Source organism: Pelodiscus sinensis, chromosome 5 (assembly GCF_052426305.1).
Source record: "Pelodiscus sinensis isolate ZL-2025 chromosome 5, ASM5242630v1, whole genome shotgun sequence".
In the NCBI taxonomy this organism is placed as follows: Eukaryota; Metazoa; Chordata; order Testudines; family Trionychidae; genus Pelodiscus; species Pelodiscus sinensis.
This window is the reverse complement of record NC_143056.1, coordinates 114,567,573-114,581,803: the sequence shown is the minus strand read 5'-3', so window position 1 is coordinate 114,581,803 and position 14,231 is coordinate 114,567,573. Positions and strand designations below refer to the sequence as shown.

Below are 14,231 nucleotides of genomic sequence, written 5' to 3'. Positions count from 1 at the left end.
CATATCCTCAGGATGCCAAAGCCACACTAGATTTTCACGTTGGAGAAAGGGAATTAACTTCTTGAAAACAGATTTTAGAAATATGGAAATGCTAATTGTGATCTAGTGCCCTTTACATAATAGACCTTCTGACTGCCCGGGAGATAACAGCAGTTGACATGCATGTGGTGTGTGTGAATAAGCATTTTAATGCAGTGTACACAATAGTTAAGTTTGCTCTGAGACAATATACTGCTACAGGCTTCTGCTTAATGCAGCTGGCTGAATGGGCGTTTTAAAAGCATTCACAAAGCATGTAAATTAGTGTTAATACCTCCATGATTCTGATCACTGGTGTGGGCAGTGAGGTTAGCCTAGCTGTGTAATTTTCTACTTTTTAGATGCTGCTGTTCTTTAACAAGATGTATTGTGTAAGCAAATAAACTTCTGACAAGAGGTATAATTGTACATATTAAAGTACAAGAATTGGACTTTTCTTAGTCTGAATAGCATGAATTTAAGGCAGTTTTATAGTGAAATATGCCAACCTGCATTATAAATCAGAATAACAGAGGTGCTGTTTCCCCGTGGAAATGTATCTAACCTCTTCATAGAGGTGTTAGGACATCATGGAGCTCCTTTATAGTCAAGTCATTTATATCACACGAGTTAACTCTTTAGTGAATGTTTACAATGCACACAAAAAAATTGTCTCTCATTTTTACTGCTGTGAATCAGGAGTGACTATTTAAACTTACAGAGTTACTCCTGATTCACACCTGCGTGAATGAGATCAGAATTTGGCACACTGCAGTCATTGTAATGTGTGGTGATGCTTAAAAGCTGGGTGCCTCATCCATTTCTCTACTGGTGCAAGTGTCAAAGTACTGACAGAGGAGAGGGAGATTATGCTCCCCCTATTTAGGGGCTGCCCTAATTTATGCCCCTGCTTCAGTGACCCCTATAGGCAGGAGTGTCGTATTGCCAGAATGCAGATCTGCCCCAGACATGCCTCCTCTTGCCTTTCCATTTCCAGCCCAGGTGCCCCATTTGCTATGGTGGCCATGAAGATCTGGCAGAGCTGACTGTGTGCCTGGCATACAGGTTCCCTGCTCTGGGGATATTCCCAGAGGAGAGGGCACCTCGTATCTGCTCTGTGGCTCCTTTGTACCAGCACATCTATAACGCAGCACCTAGACTCTTTTGAAGCAAGGCTTTACTCAACTCTTCATTGTCTGAGAGGTAGTAGATAAATTGAGTGCATGGGGGTGTCTTACAAATTTCACCTTCAAATCTGAGGTCTTTTCTGCTTGTAACAGGTTCATGACTTCAAGCACCGTGGCACCTCCTGCTGGTCACTCTGGGAATTAGCCTAGTCCAGCCTCAGAGCACCTTCACCTGCCGGTGTCTCACCTGCTGATATTTTTATGTCCATTCTCCACCATTCATCCAGACCACAGAGTACTGCTCCGCAGCAGTGCCCCGCACTCTGGGGTCCTCCCCTTCCCCCCAGGGAAACCCAACCACCTATACCTACCTTATCTCTGAGCCACTGATGGACATCATCTAGCTCCTGCCTCAGGGGTAAACTGCAGTCTGAAATGGCCACTCATCACTGGCAACGGGGCATGCATCTGCTGCTTTCTCCTGCCCGGGCTGCTCCCCTGCAGCCCTAGTATCTCCCTGGGCCCCTTTCACTGGGCCTCAGCCTGGAATTTATTCAGGCCTGAGCTCCCCTGGCACACCCTGCCTTCCCCCAGCACTGCTCTGTTCAAGGTACCTCATTCTAGCGGGCAGCGAGGTCCTTCTCCCTCCATAGCTGGAGCAAGAGAGAGCTCTTTCTGGTCAGCCATTTTTTTTATACAACCTTGCTGGGCTCTGATTGGCTGCCACAAGCCTTCTCCCAATTGGCTCCTAGCCACAGCCCTCTGCCAGGGCTGTTTTTACCCTTTTCACTCCAGTGCAGGGCAACCATCTCGTCACAGTGCTTCATGTGCATGTTAGAGATTGCCTGAAGCCCAGAGTACCAGAGTTCATGGCTCTAGAAAACGTTCCTTTGTGTAAGTCATGATGCTCTTTCCTGGGAATACTGGCTGTGACGTGCTGTTACTGAGCACAGTAATTCCCAACTGTGGACATGGACCAGCTCTGGCTTGGGGATTGAGGCTTGTGTAACTGATGTGGTGGGCCCCTCTCCCCTCCTGAGCTCAAGCTAGATCGTGCCCTGGTTTTCCCCCACCCTCTGTGGAAGAGCCTGGCACACAGTCTCCAGCACAAAACCAGGGTTATGATTTTCAAAGCCGACTAATTTACCATTTATTTAAAATTCTATTAATTTTAAATGTAATTTAATTTCCTCCAGTCATTTCACGATTCTTATCCCCCACATGTCTTTTCAACCTAGAAGAAAGCACCTTTGTTTTCAAAGGGAGTGCTGTGTTCCTTTGGCTTTCCAGCCTATTGAGCTACTGACAAACTCCCCACAACCTGGCTATCCAGCTCTGCAGAGACGCCCCTTATGCTGGATGGCCTCGTGCTGGGTCCTTTGCACAGGGGTGAAGTACAGATGCACACATTGTCTCTTAGCAGTCAGGGTGCACGTCCATGCTTCGTGCAGTGTCCGTAGCATGCAAACTGCTCCAGACAAGTGCCTTGGCACAGACACCCCAGAGAGAGCAGAGAGGAAGAGCTGAATGCATAAGCAGGAGAGAGCAACCAAAAAGTTGTAGTAGTGAGTGCTCTGGAGGGGACTCAGAGAGGAAATTTGCCTTCCTGAGTGAGGCTGGCTTCACATCACCTCCAACTTGGGTTTAAGGTACAATTGAGAGCCATTGGTGTTAAGTTTGTGACCACAGAGTTTAGGCTGCTCATGAGCATATCTGTAGTGGCCCTAGCTCCCCAAATAGGCTAGACCATGCACAATAGTATTATAGGTGATAGGCACTGAGCGGTACACAAGTGCTGTTGTTGAAAGCAGTTCAGAGCCCCATGTTTAATAGGCTGTGCAATGGAGCTCAGTCACCGCACTGGTGCCTCTGCTGGCCGTTGCAGGAATTATCTCCGTGGGTTGCTGTGCTCTCTCCCAGTGGTACCTCTCTTGCTGCCATGTCCGTTTTCTAACCTACGTCACTCCAGGGACAGCAGTGTGCTCTTCGTGACACAGCTCTCCAGCTGTGTCACCAGCTGTGTTCTCCCCTCGAGTTTAGTATGACTGTCCAGCCACTTCCTTGGTGATGGGGGGAAGAATGAGGGCTTGGGACTGCCAACTACACCAGATCCTGGCCTAGGCACCCTATAGATTGGTACTGACATGCTATGTCCCCTCTGGCTTCTTAGTACATTTTCTTGGGCCACTTCCCCACAATCCCAGCACCGTCTTTACTACAGGACCTCAGCATGTCAGTCCTAATAGCCAGCCAGGAGCTTTCCCCATCCCTGCCAGGAACTGCTCTGTCCATGGTGCTAGCTTCCATCCATGTGCTAGGAACCAAGGATGTGTCTAGATTACAAGGTTTTGTCGACAAAACTATACCTGCGTCTACACTGCCACTGAGTTCTGTCGACATAATGTCAACAGAACTCAGCAGTTTTGTCGACGGCGGTAAACCTCATTCTACAAGGAATAACACCTTTTGTTGACAGAGTTCTGTCGACAGAAGGCGTTATTGCATCTACACTGTCCTTTGCGTCTACACTGTCATGTCGACAAAGCGGCTTGCTTTGTCGACAGAACTGGATGTAGTCTAGATGTTCTTTGTCGACAGAAGCTTTGTCGACTGTCAACAAAAGCCTGTAGTCTAGATGTACCTCAATTCTCCCTCCTTGAGCTCCAGGCAGTGACTGAGCCTGCTGTGGCCTGTGTCTCAGATTGACTTCTCCGCACAGCCTCTCTTCTATTGGCTGTTTCCCATACAGCCTCCATAGTGTTCTATTAACCCTCTACATGCCAGTGTGGGACAGATGTCCCATAACCCCCCCTCTCCTCAAACTTGCAACCCCGAAGATGGGATGCCTCCTTTCCTGTGCCTGCTTGAACCATACCTGCAGGTTATCCCTTTGTTCCCCATGAGAGGCAACACACATTTTGCTCCTCCTCTTTAGCAGGCTGTGCCTGGTCCTTTTGGAATTCTGAGTTCCCTCTGCTATTTGCAGGGCCTCCTCAGCTCCCTTCAGAGACTGCTCATTAGCTACTAACCTCCCTTGTAGCTCTTTTAATCCAGTCCCCTGGAACTTCAAGCACCCTCTTCTCCAGAAGGGAGTCTCTACCGCAGCCTGTTTTGCTTTGGTGCAGATTTCCTTCTCTGTCTGGGCCCTTTCTGTCCCAGTCATTTTATCCACTACCTTCTGATCATCCCTTGCTGCATGTAGGAGATGATTCCTGCCTGGGACAAAAGGGGGCAGTGGGCAGATATGTCTGACTTCTTGGGAGGGTGTAGCGGTCAGTCAGAGACTGCCTGGGAAAGGCTCCCCAACTCTCTAACAGTTGCTTCCCCTTCAGAAATCTTTTCCATATTTCTCCCACCCACACCCAACTGGCCTACAGGTTCACTCCCAGACTCCTTCCTAGCTGGTATTTCCCCTCTCCCTCAGCGCCTCCATTACCCCTCACTACCCCCAAGCCTTTGCATTGATTGCCTCTGAGAGATGCAAGAAATATGATTCTGCACTGAAGAACTTTAAAGGACTTATTTCTCAGAGTTCTGTATTAGTATGCCTTATAAGGAATCTGTCAAAAAAAATCCTGAATCTCTTCTGTTACCTGTATTAATAGACATAATTGGAGGCAGATATTTTGAAATAAATTACAAAAATAATTGAAACTAACATTATATTGTGTTGTTTTGACAAATATAATAACCAGAATTTGGCAGAATTTTAAAATATTGGGGGCAGAACTTGTGATTTTTGGTGGCAGAATTCTCCTTGAATGATTTTAGAGAGGAGATGATGGACTCAACGACAGCGAGAACATGTCTGTCTCTAATGAGGTTTCATGCTGGGACCATTCTCATACATCAGATCACTATCAAACCCAGGTTGTCAAACAGAATTTGCCTTTCCCTTCTTGGCCACATGGCTTCCTGCTCACGTCACACCATTTGCCAGGTTTTATCTTCACTGCCTTATCGTCACATGCTTCTCTCCATGTACTCACCAGAGAAGAACAAAACCTGCAAGGTGCCAATTCTACCCAGAGTTTTAAACTCTCTCCTCTGGTGTTAAAAACCAGAAGATATTTGGGCGGGGTCCCTTTCCTCACATAGAGGTCCTTAGAACTGTGGCATTTGGAAAAAATGATGAGCTCAGCTCTCTAACCTTCATGCTTCAAGCCAAACTTAAAAGGACACTGTCGATTTATATTTGGCCCAGTATTTTTATAAAACATAAGACCAACAGAAATGTTTGCAATTTTTTTATATACTTGCAAGCTAAGTAGAGATGTTTAAACAGATGCCCATTCCCTTTTCAGTATTTGTAATCTAAGCAATGCATGGGAACTGAATATTGAAGCTGCCTATAAACAAAAGTGCACAAAAATTGTTCAAGCTGAGAGAAATGCCAGAAATAAATGGCAAGTATGTCGAGTGACAAGAAAATTGGCTTTTAACATCCTTTCCGAGTTAATATTCTAGGTTGTTGTTTATAACTTAAGGAAAGAAACTTGACTTTTTGACAGAGCCTGACTCCTGTTTTTGATAGTGTCCCTTTAAAATAAAAAAGCCAAGAAAGGCTTTATCCTCTGAGATGCTGAGTGCTTTCAAACTCCCACTGAACTCAAAAGGAGATGAGGGCACTCAGCATATGAAAGGAGGAGAGCACTGCTTTGTAGGCCCTAGCTCCAATGAGTTTGAGTTAGATTGTTCCTAGCCTAGTATAGTGGAGAGAGCCTTACTCCAAGACCGCAGGTCCAAACACCTCAGGACTTCAGCCAAGTTCAGCTCTGATCTCAGACTTTGCCACTAGGACCTGTTGCTAATTGGAAATAAATCCAACCTAATGTTCCCAAACAATATAATCTGCCACTACATTTGTGTAATCCAGTGTGACTGGGGTTTTCAGAGGGCCTAACTCCCACTGAAAGTTAGTAAACTTGGGGGAACTAAGTAGTAGGCTTAATTTAGGAGCAATGAAAACATATTAGCAATAATTAGTGCCTGTGCATTAGTCAATATCACACAGAAGAATGGGCTTAATGCAAGAATTATGGGTGAAATTCTTTGGCCTGTGCTGTGCCTGAGGTCAGATTAGGTGAACATAATGGTACCGTCTGGCCTTAAAACCTGTGATACAATAGTTCTTAAATGTGTGTGATTCTCTATCCTTCATTATACTGTGGACACTTATTTCAGATAATTTAACAGAATTTATTATACAGTTTGTCATCTTTAGATTATTAGTTTGCAAAAGAGGTTTTATCACTGAACTGAAAATTGGTGCAGGTTTTTCTGAAGCATTTAGGGGCCATCAAAAAATTTGATAGACAAGGTTTTCATGAAAAGCAAGTGTGAGTTTAGGATACAGTGCTAAATCATCGGAGATTTGAGGTTTGAGAAACGGGTATTTATTTACTTGCTTTAAATCCCAGATGGGCTGGTCATACTCTGCAGATTAATAGAGTGGATTTGGTTTTGTGAACACTGGGTGAAAGTTGATCAATTAAACAAAAGAACAAATGATTTCACATTGGTCATATATGTAATAGTCACAAGCACCGAATGCTTCCACTGTGTTCCAGAGTGACTCCTGACAGGCTATAGGGAGCCCTCTGTGCCTGGAAGCAGGATTAGACTAGGAAAGGGTATGTTCTTGTGTTCTGTAAAGGAAAGCTCCTCCTGTATGGAACTCTCTCCCACTCTCTCTAGCGCAGTTCCATTTTACTGGATAGAATGAATGAGATTTTTGCTCAAAAGGTGTGTCTGTCTTTAGAGTGTACAGACCATCTGGCACTACAGATCATTTTTAAACGGTTTGTTTCTTCCAGATTTGGTATCTTGTGAAAACCCATCAGAATTCCCCTTTCCCCCTTCAAGAGGATAGGCGTCAGTCTGTGAGCCGCCAGCCTTCATTCACGTACTCAGAATGGACAGAGGATAAAAATGAGGATGACTTTCTAGATTTGGATCCAGTGCCAGAGACACCAGTCTTTGACTGCGTGATGGACATCAAAGCAGAGACAGATCCAGCGACTCTAACAGTTAAATCTGTGGGATTGCAAGAAAGGTAGGACAGTTCTGACGGAAAGCAAGAAGTTTGGCATAATATATGCAGAGTGTAGAAGCTCTGAATAGACCAAATTGGTAGCTGCATTGCATTACATTAATGTGTTCTGTTTTAAAACATCAGTTTGAGACTGAAAGGTTATTTTAATTTGTGCTTTGTTTCGAGGACAGACACAATGCTGAGATACATAGTCACTTTTTGTTTTATCAGGATTAACATACATGAACATACTCTGTTTGTTGCCCTTAAAACCCATTTGTATTTGGACAGGCTCTTATTTTTATCTGCATGTTTATTTTGTTTACATTCCAAAAATGGTAACTATATATTATAAAATGTCTCGGATGCTGTTGTAAGGCTCTCTGATATCTTTTCTACTGACAGGCTCACCCATGCTTTATTTCTTGATGCCACTAATGTTGGCAGGCTAGTCTTTTCCAAAAATAATTTATCACACATCTGGCTGCTAGTAGTAATGGTGCTATAAGTGGGTCATTCCCCAGTAACCTCTTTTGGATTGTAAGATAATAGAATCACCATGGATAAATTTAATATTTATTCCTTGCCCCAGCGGGGGCAGCTTGTTTCTGCAGCACAGGTTTCACTTCTGGGAAAGAGCAGCTTTGCAGTGGAAGGAAGGAGCAGTGTATATCAGACTGATATTCATTGCATATTGATTCTTCTTTCACCCATATCACTGTACTTCCGCCACACAAAAATGCAGGCAGTAAGAAGCACTGTTTGGATAGCATATGTGCCAGACAAGAACCTGGGGTTTGAGTCTGGAGGAGTTTTTTGAGCATTCAGTTGGCCCGAATTATGTCTGAGGCTTTCATCCCCGGGATTATTTGTTTCATTCTGATATTCTACAGACTAAGTGCACATGTACGAAAGAAATGGGGCTACACTGAAATACACCAAAGTCAGCATTTCTGTTCACTGCAGCTGAGGTTGAGCTAAAATCTTGTCTCTTTCGCTTCATCTCAGAGTGGACTGCAGCCCTCAGAAGCCTGCGTTTTCTCAGTTTTTTCACTGCCCATACCTCTTTGTCTCTCCTCATTTTTCCCACCAATTGTGCCAGTCAAACAGATGAAGGAGCCTGAAGATGGAAGTCCCATCTAGGGGAGCGCCTGTCTGAGTTTAGAGTAGTTTTTGCCCTTGTCGTTTAATGGTTTTGTTGCATTGTTTGCTGTATGTGCCATCAAACTCCTGTGGTTGTTTTGCTCTATAGTGTGACATTCCAGTGACCTAAGTGCACAACTCCTTCCCTACCCTACCCAAATCAATGATCCCTTTGCCATTTTTAGAGTAGGAGCAGGTTTAGCCTGTGAAATAACAGAGTGGTCACTTATGCATTCTGCTTTCCCCAGTTACTTTCCATACTTACTCATAAAAACATAGCTGCTGGCACCGGGTGTTCTACCACACCCCCTAACTTGAAGGGGTTTCCATCATACACTGGCTTGATGGTTTCATTCAATGGCTCTCAGCACCCCTACTATACAAATTGTTCCAGCTTTCCTGTATAAAGACTCATTGCTGCTTCTTTGTCAGGGGCCAACTAGCCAGTGTGGAACATACAAATTAGTTCGGTTTAGTAGAAGTAGCTAGTGTCAGTGTAGATTTTGCAACAGTAATAAAACTGTCAGTTGAGAAGGAAGGAAGTGACTAACTGAAATCCTTTTGCTAAGAGAAATCTGTACACTTGGGGATGTAAAATAACCTTTTATTCCCTACATAAATATATCGTGGGAAGGCAAATTTCTGTTTCAACTGAGGATTATACTGTAGCAAGGAGCAGTCACAGGAAGCATTTGTTTAGTGTTAGTTTTCATACTATTTTGTTAAATCATCTCTCCACCCCTCCTCCCAACTTCTCAAAATACTTCCATCCTTGTCCTTCCTGAGCCATTTATGCTGGAGAAAAGAACCCAAGGAGCTATGGTCATATGGCACTAAATACTAGTTCTTGAGATAGGGAAGCAACACTACTCCATCCCTGAAGGAATATTAATATATTTACATAGCCTCTTCTCATCCTGAGAGAACTGAGTCACTTCAGCTGTCACTGGACTACAGCCACATCTGGGTTGACCTGGGACAGCTATTTTGCAGTTTACGGCAGTGCTGCACAGTACTGAAAGGTGGGAAGCGAAGAGAATCCTATATCTGCCTGAAGCAGCAGGAGAGAATGTAATTAGACAAAACATAATTTTGTGAATTGGATTGGAGCAGAATATGGGAAAACATACCAAACTCTTTTGAAAAGTACCATTAAATACTCAATGGCAGTAATTGATTAGGGCCTCTGTTCTGTGTCTCAGCCAAGACCATTCTCCTATGAATTTGTGTCATGGCTGCTGTCCTGACCGAGGGTTGGGCATGACTTCTTTTAGAGACTATCAGCGCCATTCCTTAATTAGCCTTGAGGGTGCATATGCACAAACATGTGCGTGTGTGCATGTGCACGCACACACAGACAGTGTTTCCAGGGGCTAAGGAATATGCCTTCATAGTAACTCCAAATTCCACGGAAGGGGAAAGCAAACATAAGTCTGCTGCATAGTTGTACAAAGCATTACAACTTGGTCTTATAATGAGCCTGTTGCATTATTTTTTTAACACAGATCTAGAAGTTGCATTTGGATTTTACTGTTGAATGTGACACATGAACTTGGCAGCACTTTGTGACGCTTTTTAAAATTGATTTTAGATTTGTATCCCTTCAGTCACCAACATCCATATGTTTAGGGGAGGTGATAACCCTTATCTCTCAATGTCACTACATCTTAAAGCAATTTCAACATTTTGACTCTATCGTTCTGTTACTTGAACAACCTGTATAAATTACAGTCATTCCTACACTCATGGCACTTATGTATTTATCGTTATTGTTAACCTTCTGGGGCTTGAGGTTATTTCTCCTTTTAGCAGTTGTTGATATTTTAGCAGAAAGAAAAGCTTTCCAAGCAGAAAGATGATCCATCATAATAGAGCAGATTTTCCTACCCTAACTCATGTTGAATAACACATTTTCCTTCCTGCTGTGCCTCTGAAATAAAGTGGTTTAATGATAAAGTGCAATTTAACATGAGTAAGAGGTGTAACAAAAATTATGGCCAAAAATTTTAATTGTGTGCCTAAAATCAGGGGGCTCACCACATGCATAGCTACCTAAAATAAATTTAGTGTGGTTTGTAGAGGTCCTGCAGCATCCCTGGATTTTCCTGCTCCACATCTTTGAGAGCCAAGTCACTTCTATTCAAGTGGCTAAGTATGGGTAGTGGTGCCTTATTTTAGGCATTCAAGTTTTCCAAATGTTGGCCTGGGTCTATCAATGCCTTCACTTTACATCAGTGATATTAAGAACATAAGAACAGCCATACTGGGTCAGACCAAAGGCCCATCTAGCCCAGTATCCTGTCTTCTGACAGTGGCCAGTGTTAGGTGCCCCCAGAGGGAATAAGCAGAACATGGAATCATCAAATGATCCCACACCTCTTGCCCATTCCCAGCTTCTGACAAACAGAGACCAGAGACACCATTCCAACCCATCCTGGTTAATAGCCATTGATGGACCTGTCCTCCATGAATTTATCTACCGGTACCTCTTTTTTGAACCCTGGTAAGGTCCTTGTCTTCACAACATCCTCTGGCAAGGGGTTGCACAGGTTGACTGTGCATTGTGTGAAGAAATACTTCCTTTTGTTTGTTTTGAACCTGCTACCTACTAATTTCATTTGGTGGCCCCCAGTTCTTATGTTACGGGAACAAATAAATAACTTTTCCTTATTCACTTTCTCCACGCCATATTCCGACTAGTTGCATGAGATATTGGCTACAGTAGAAAAACAGACCACTGGGAGTCAGCAACAAACATGGCAAACCAGTGCTGAACATTTGTGTATGCCTACTGCTAAACTGTCCTCGTACTGAGTCAGCTGTGCCCATTGCTGATACCTGTTGTCAGCATCAAGTCAGTTGTTTCTAGTGTAGACAAGCTCTGAGAGTTACAAAATCTTCAGTGAACCATCAGAAGTGCCATTGTCTCAAAGGATCGAAAGTCATATTTTAATTACTGCAGAGTGTTCCACGTAGCCTTCATAGCTGATGTCTTCACTTGGGGCTGTGTTTTGCAGGAGAGGTTCAAATGTTTCACTCACACTGGACATGTGTACACCAGGCTGTTCCGAGCAAGGCTTCGGCTACGTCATGTCACCAAGAGAACAGTCGGCCCGAGAGTACCTACAGACTGCGTCAAACATTCTTACTGCAGAGGAACTTCACGAGAAAGCATTAGACCCTTTCATACTCCAGGCAGAGTTTTTTGTGAGTATTTTGACTTCTCAAGTTGAAAGAAGAGGTTGTGGCATCTGAAAAATGGGACATTGCCTCCTCCTGGCACTGTCACTATCCTTGTCATCCACTTAGAAAAATGTTCATTAGATATTAGCTGCTTTTTCAGTTGACAGTATGAATCTGAAGTCTCTTTCCCTGACTTCATGTATCCACTTTTGGTTTGGGGGAAAGCATTCTAACACTGCTTTTGGTGGAAATACCAGCATGAAATACACAGCTCAAGCAAGGAAGTAAGATTTGGATTTTTACACCGCTTTGTAACAAGGCTAGCTATAGGTGTGTCTAGACTACAGGGTTTTGTCGACAAAAGTGGACTTTTGTCGACAAAACTAAACCTGCGTCTACACTACTGCTGACTTCTGTCGACATAACGTCGGCAGAACTCAGCAGTTTTGTCGACACTGGTAAACCTCATTTTACGAGGAATAACTCCTTTTGTCGACAGAGTTCTGTCGACAGAAGGCATTATTGCATCTAAACTGTCCTTTGCGTCTACACTGCCATGTCGACAAAGCAGCTTGCTTTGTCGACAGAACTCAATGTAGTCTAGATGCTCTTTGTCGACAGAAGCCTGTAGTCTAGACGTACCCTATGTTTAATTGCAGTTAGCACAGTGGCTTTTCACTTTCTCCCAGCTTCTGTCCTAACTGCTCCATTCTCCACTGTTGTGCAACTTGGAATTTGTACCTGGGCAAAGTGAGTGCAAAAGGATACTACAAGTATGAATGAGTGGAGAATTCTGATTCAGCAGAGTATTTTGCCCACTTTGCAGTGAGTGAAAATGACCATGCTGCATGTTAAGCAATAGAGGATCTTTGTCTACTTCACCCACAGCCTACTTCAGGCCTCTTTTCATGCCAGGGTCTTTTAGAGCACACAAGTGGGGACCACCTGAGTTCGTACTGACCCGGTCTCCATTCTCTAAAGTATGGAATCCCAGCAGAGTGACAGGAGGAGGATGCCTGCCACAGCTTCTGTCCCCAAAACCCAGCCGCTTCCTAACCTGACAGAGAATCCATGGAGGGCCTTTTGTGGAGCAGAGAAAACAGTGAAACTACACCTCAGAACAGTCCCTTTCCATTCCCCCCCAACTGCAACTGCTGTGTTTTCTTCCCTTTCACAAGCAGAGGCAGAGGAGACTTTTTGGGGCACAGTTTCCAAACAGAAGGCCAGATCCTAGGGGTTCTTACTCATGGATTACTCAGTTTTCCTTCAGTCTCACTTTTCCTTTTTGGACAAGCGCTGAGGAAAAGCTGATTAAAGACCGGAAGATTGGGCCACCTGAAAAGACCCAAAGCAATAGGCTAAAGAAAACATGAGGCAGACAAAGTATCTTTCAAAGGAAAAGCATCAGCCCAATCCTGCTTTGTGATTCATTACTGATTCCTTGGGACCAGTTAGAACATTACCCTGGGGGGATGGGCACGTTTGTCACTATTGAAAGCTGGTCTTCAAGTAGTTAAACCCATATAAAAACTATGTGGCTACGTCTACACTGGCCCCTCTTCCGGAAGGGGCATGTAAATTTCACGAGTCGTCGTAGGGAAATCCGCGGGGGATTTAAATATCCCCTGCGGCATTTAAATAAAAATGTCCGCCGCTTTTTTCCGGCTTTTAAAAAGCGGAAAAGAGCGTCTAGACTGGCCCCAATCCTCCGGAAAAAGTGCCCTACTTTGAAGTAGGAATAAGACCCTCCGGAAAAGGGCACTTTTTCCGGAGGATCGGGGCCAGTCTAGACGCTCTTTTCCGGCTTTTTTAAAAGCCGGAAAAAAGCGGCGGACATTTTTATTTAAATGCCGCGGGGGATATTTAAATCCCCCGCGGATTTCCCTACGACGACTCGTGAAATTTACATGCCCCTTCCGGAAAAGGGGCCAGTGTAGACGTAGCCTGTGGGTAAAAGGGGTGCTTTATTTTTTTTTTAACCAATATAGTTTATACCATTACAACCCTTGATATGGATGTAATTGTGCTGGTATGAAAGTGCCTTATACCTTTCCCATATGGCAATAGAGGAGACTCTCACAAATCGCGGAATCACTACTCGCGATTCCGTGTATACATGAGTCTCCTGTCCCAGCCTGGGAGGGGTGGTCAGATAGCAAGGGTGAAAAATCAGAATGGGAATGCAGGGTAATAGGCACCTTTATAAGACAAACCCCAAATATCAGGGTTGTCCCTATGAAATTGGGACATCTGGTCACCCTAATTCTTGTGATGTATTTTGTTTTTTAATTGGGTACTTGCTAAAGTGGAAGATTACTATTGTGGGGTTTTTTCCCCCCATATATTTGGGTAAGAGGAGGGCTGAGAGCATCTGAAAGAGCAAACTCAGGGTTAATTTTACCCATCTTTTGCCTTTTGTTTACCCACAAAACACAGTAAACACAGGCAGAGCCAGAGCAGGGTCAGCCTCCCTGCCTCCCTCCATTTCTGAAGGGACAAAATCAGGGTGTGGGTGGAGTTCACCCTCTGTGGTCACATTCAGTCCTTGGTCTTTCTCCTGAGGCTGCTTGATGTGGTAGTGCATCCACTATGAATTGATCGACTAATTTAACATGCTGTAGCCCCCGAAGAGCAATCAGATGGCTCCTAATGATACCAACCTGAGCTCTGAGATTTGAACTCTGTACTGTAGATGTGAAAGGATCGTTAACCCATAGCTAATTCAC

At 44.1% G+C, this 14,231-nt stretch overlaps 1 protein-coding gene across 4 annotated transcripts in view; it reads left to right on the top strand.

Annotated features, from left to right (window-relative positions):
- PTPN5 (protein tyrosine phosphatase non-receptor type 5) overlaps window positions 1-14,231 on the top strand; it is a 164,158-nt gene that overhangs the window by 111,389 nt on the left and 38,538 nt on the right. For all 4 annotated transcript variants that reach the window (XM_075928115.2, XM_075928116.2, XM_075928117.2 and 1 more), the window contains 2 exons: window positions 6,962-7,200; window positions 11,340-11,529. In XM_075928115.2, the coding sequence (XP_075784230.1) occupies window positions 6,962-7,200; window positions 11,340-11,529 (429 nt within the window). The remainder of the gene's footprint in view (window positions 1-6,961; window positions 7,201-11,339; window positions 11,530-14,231) is intronic.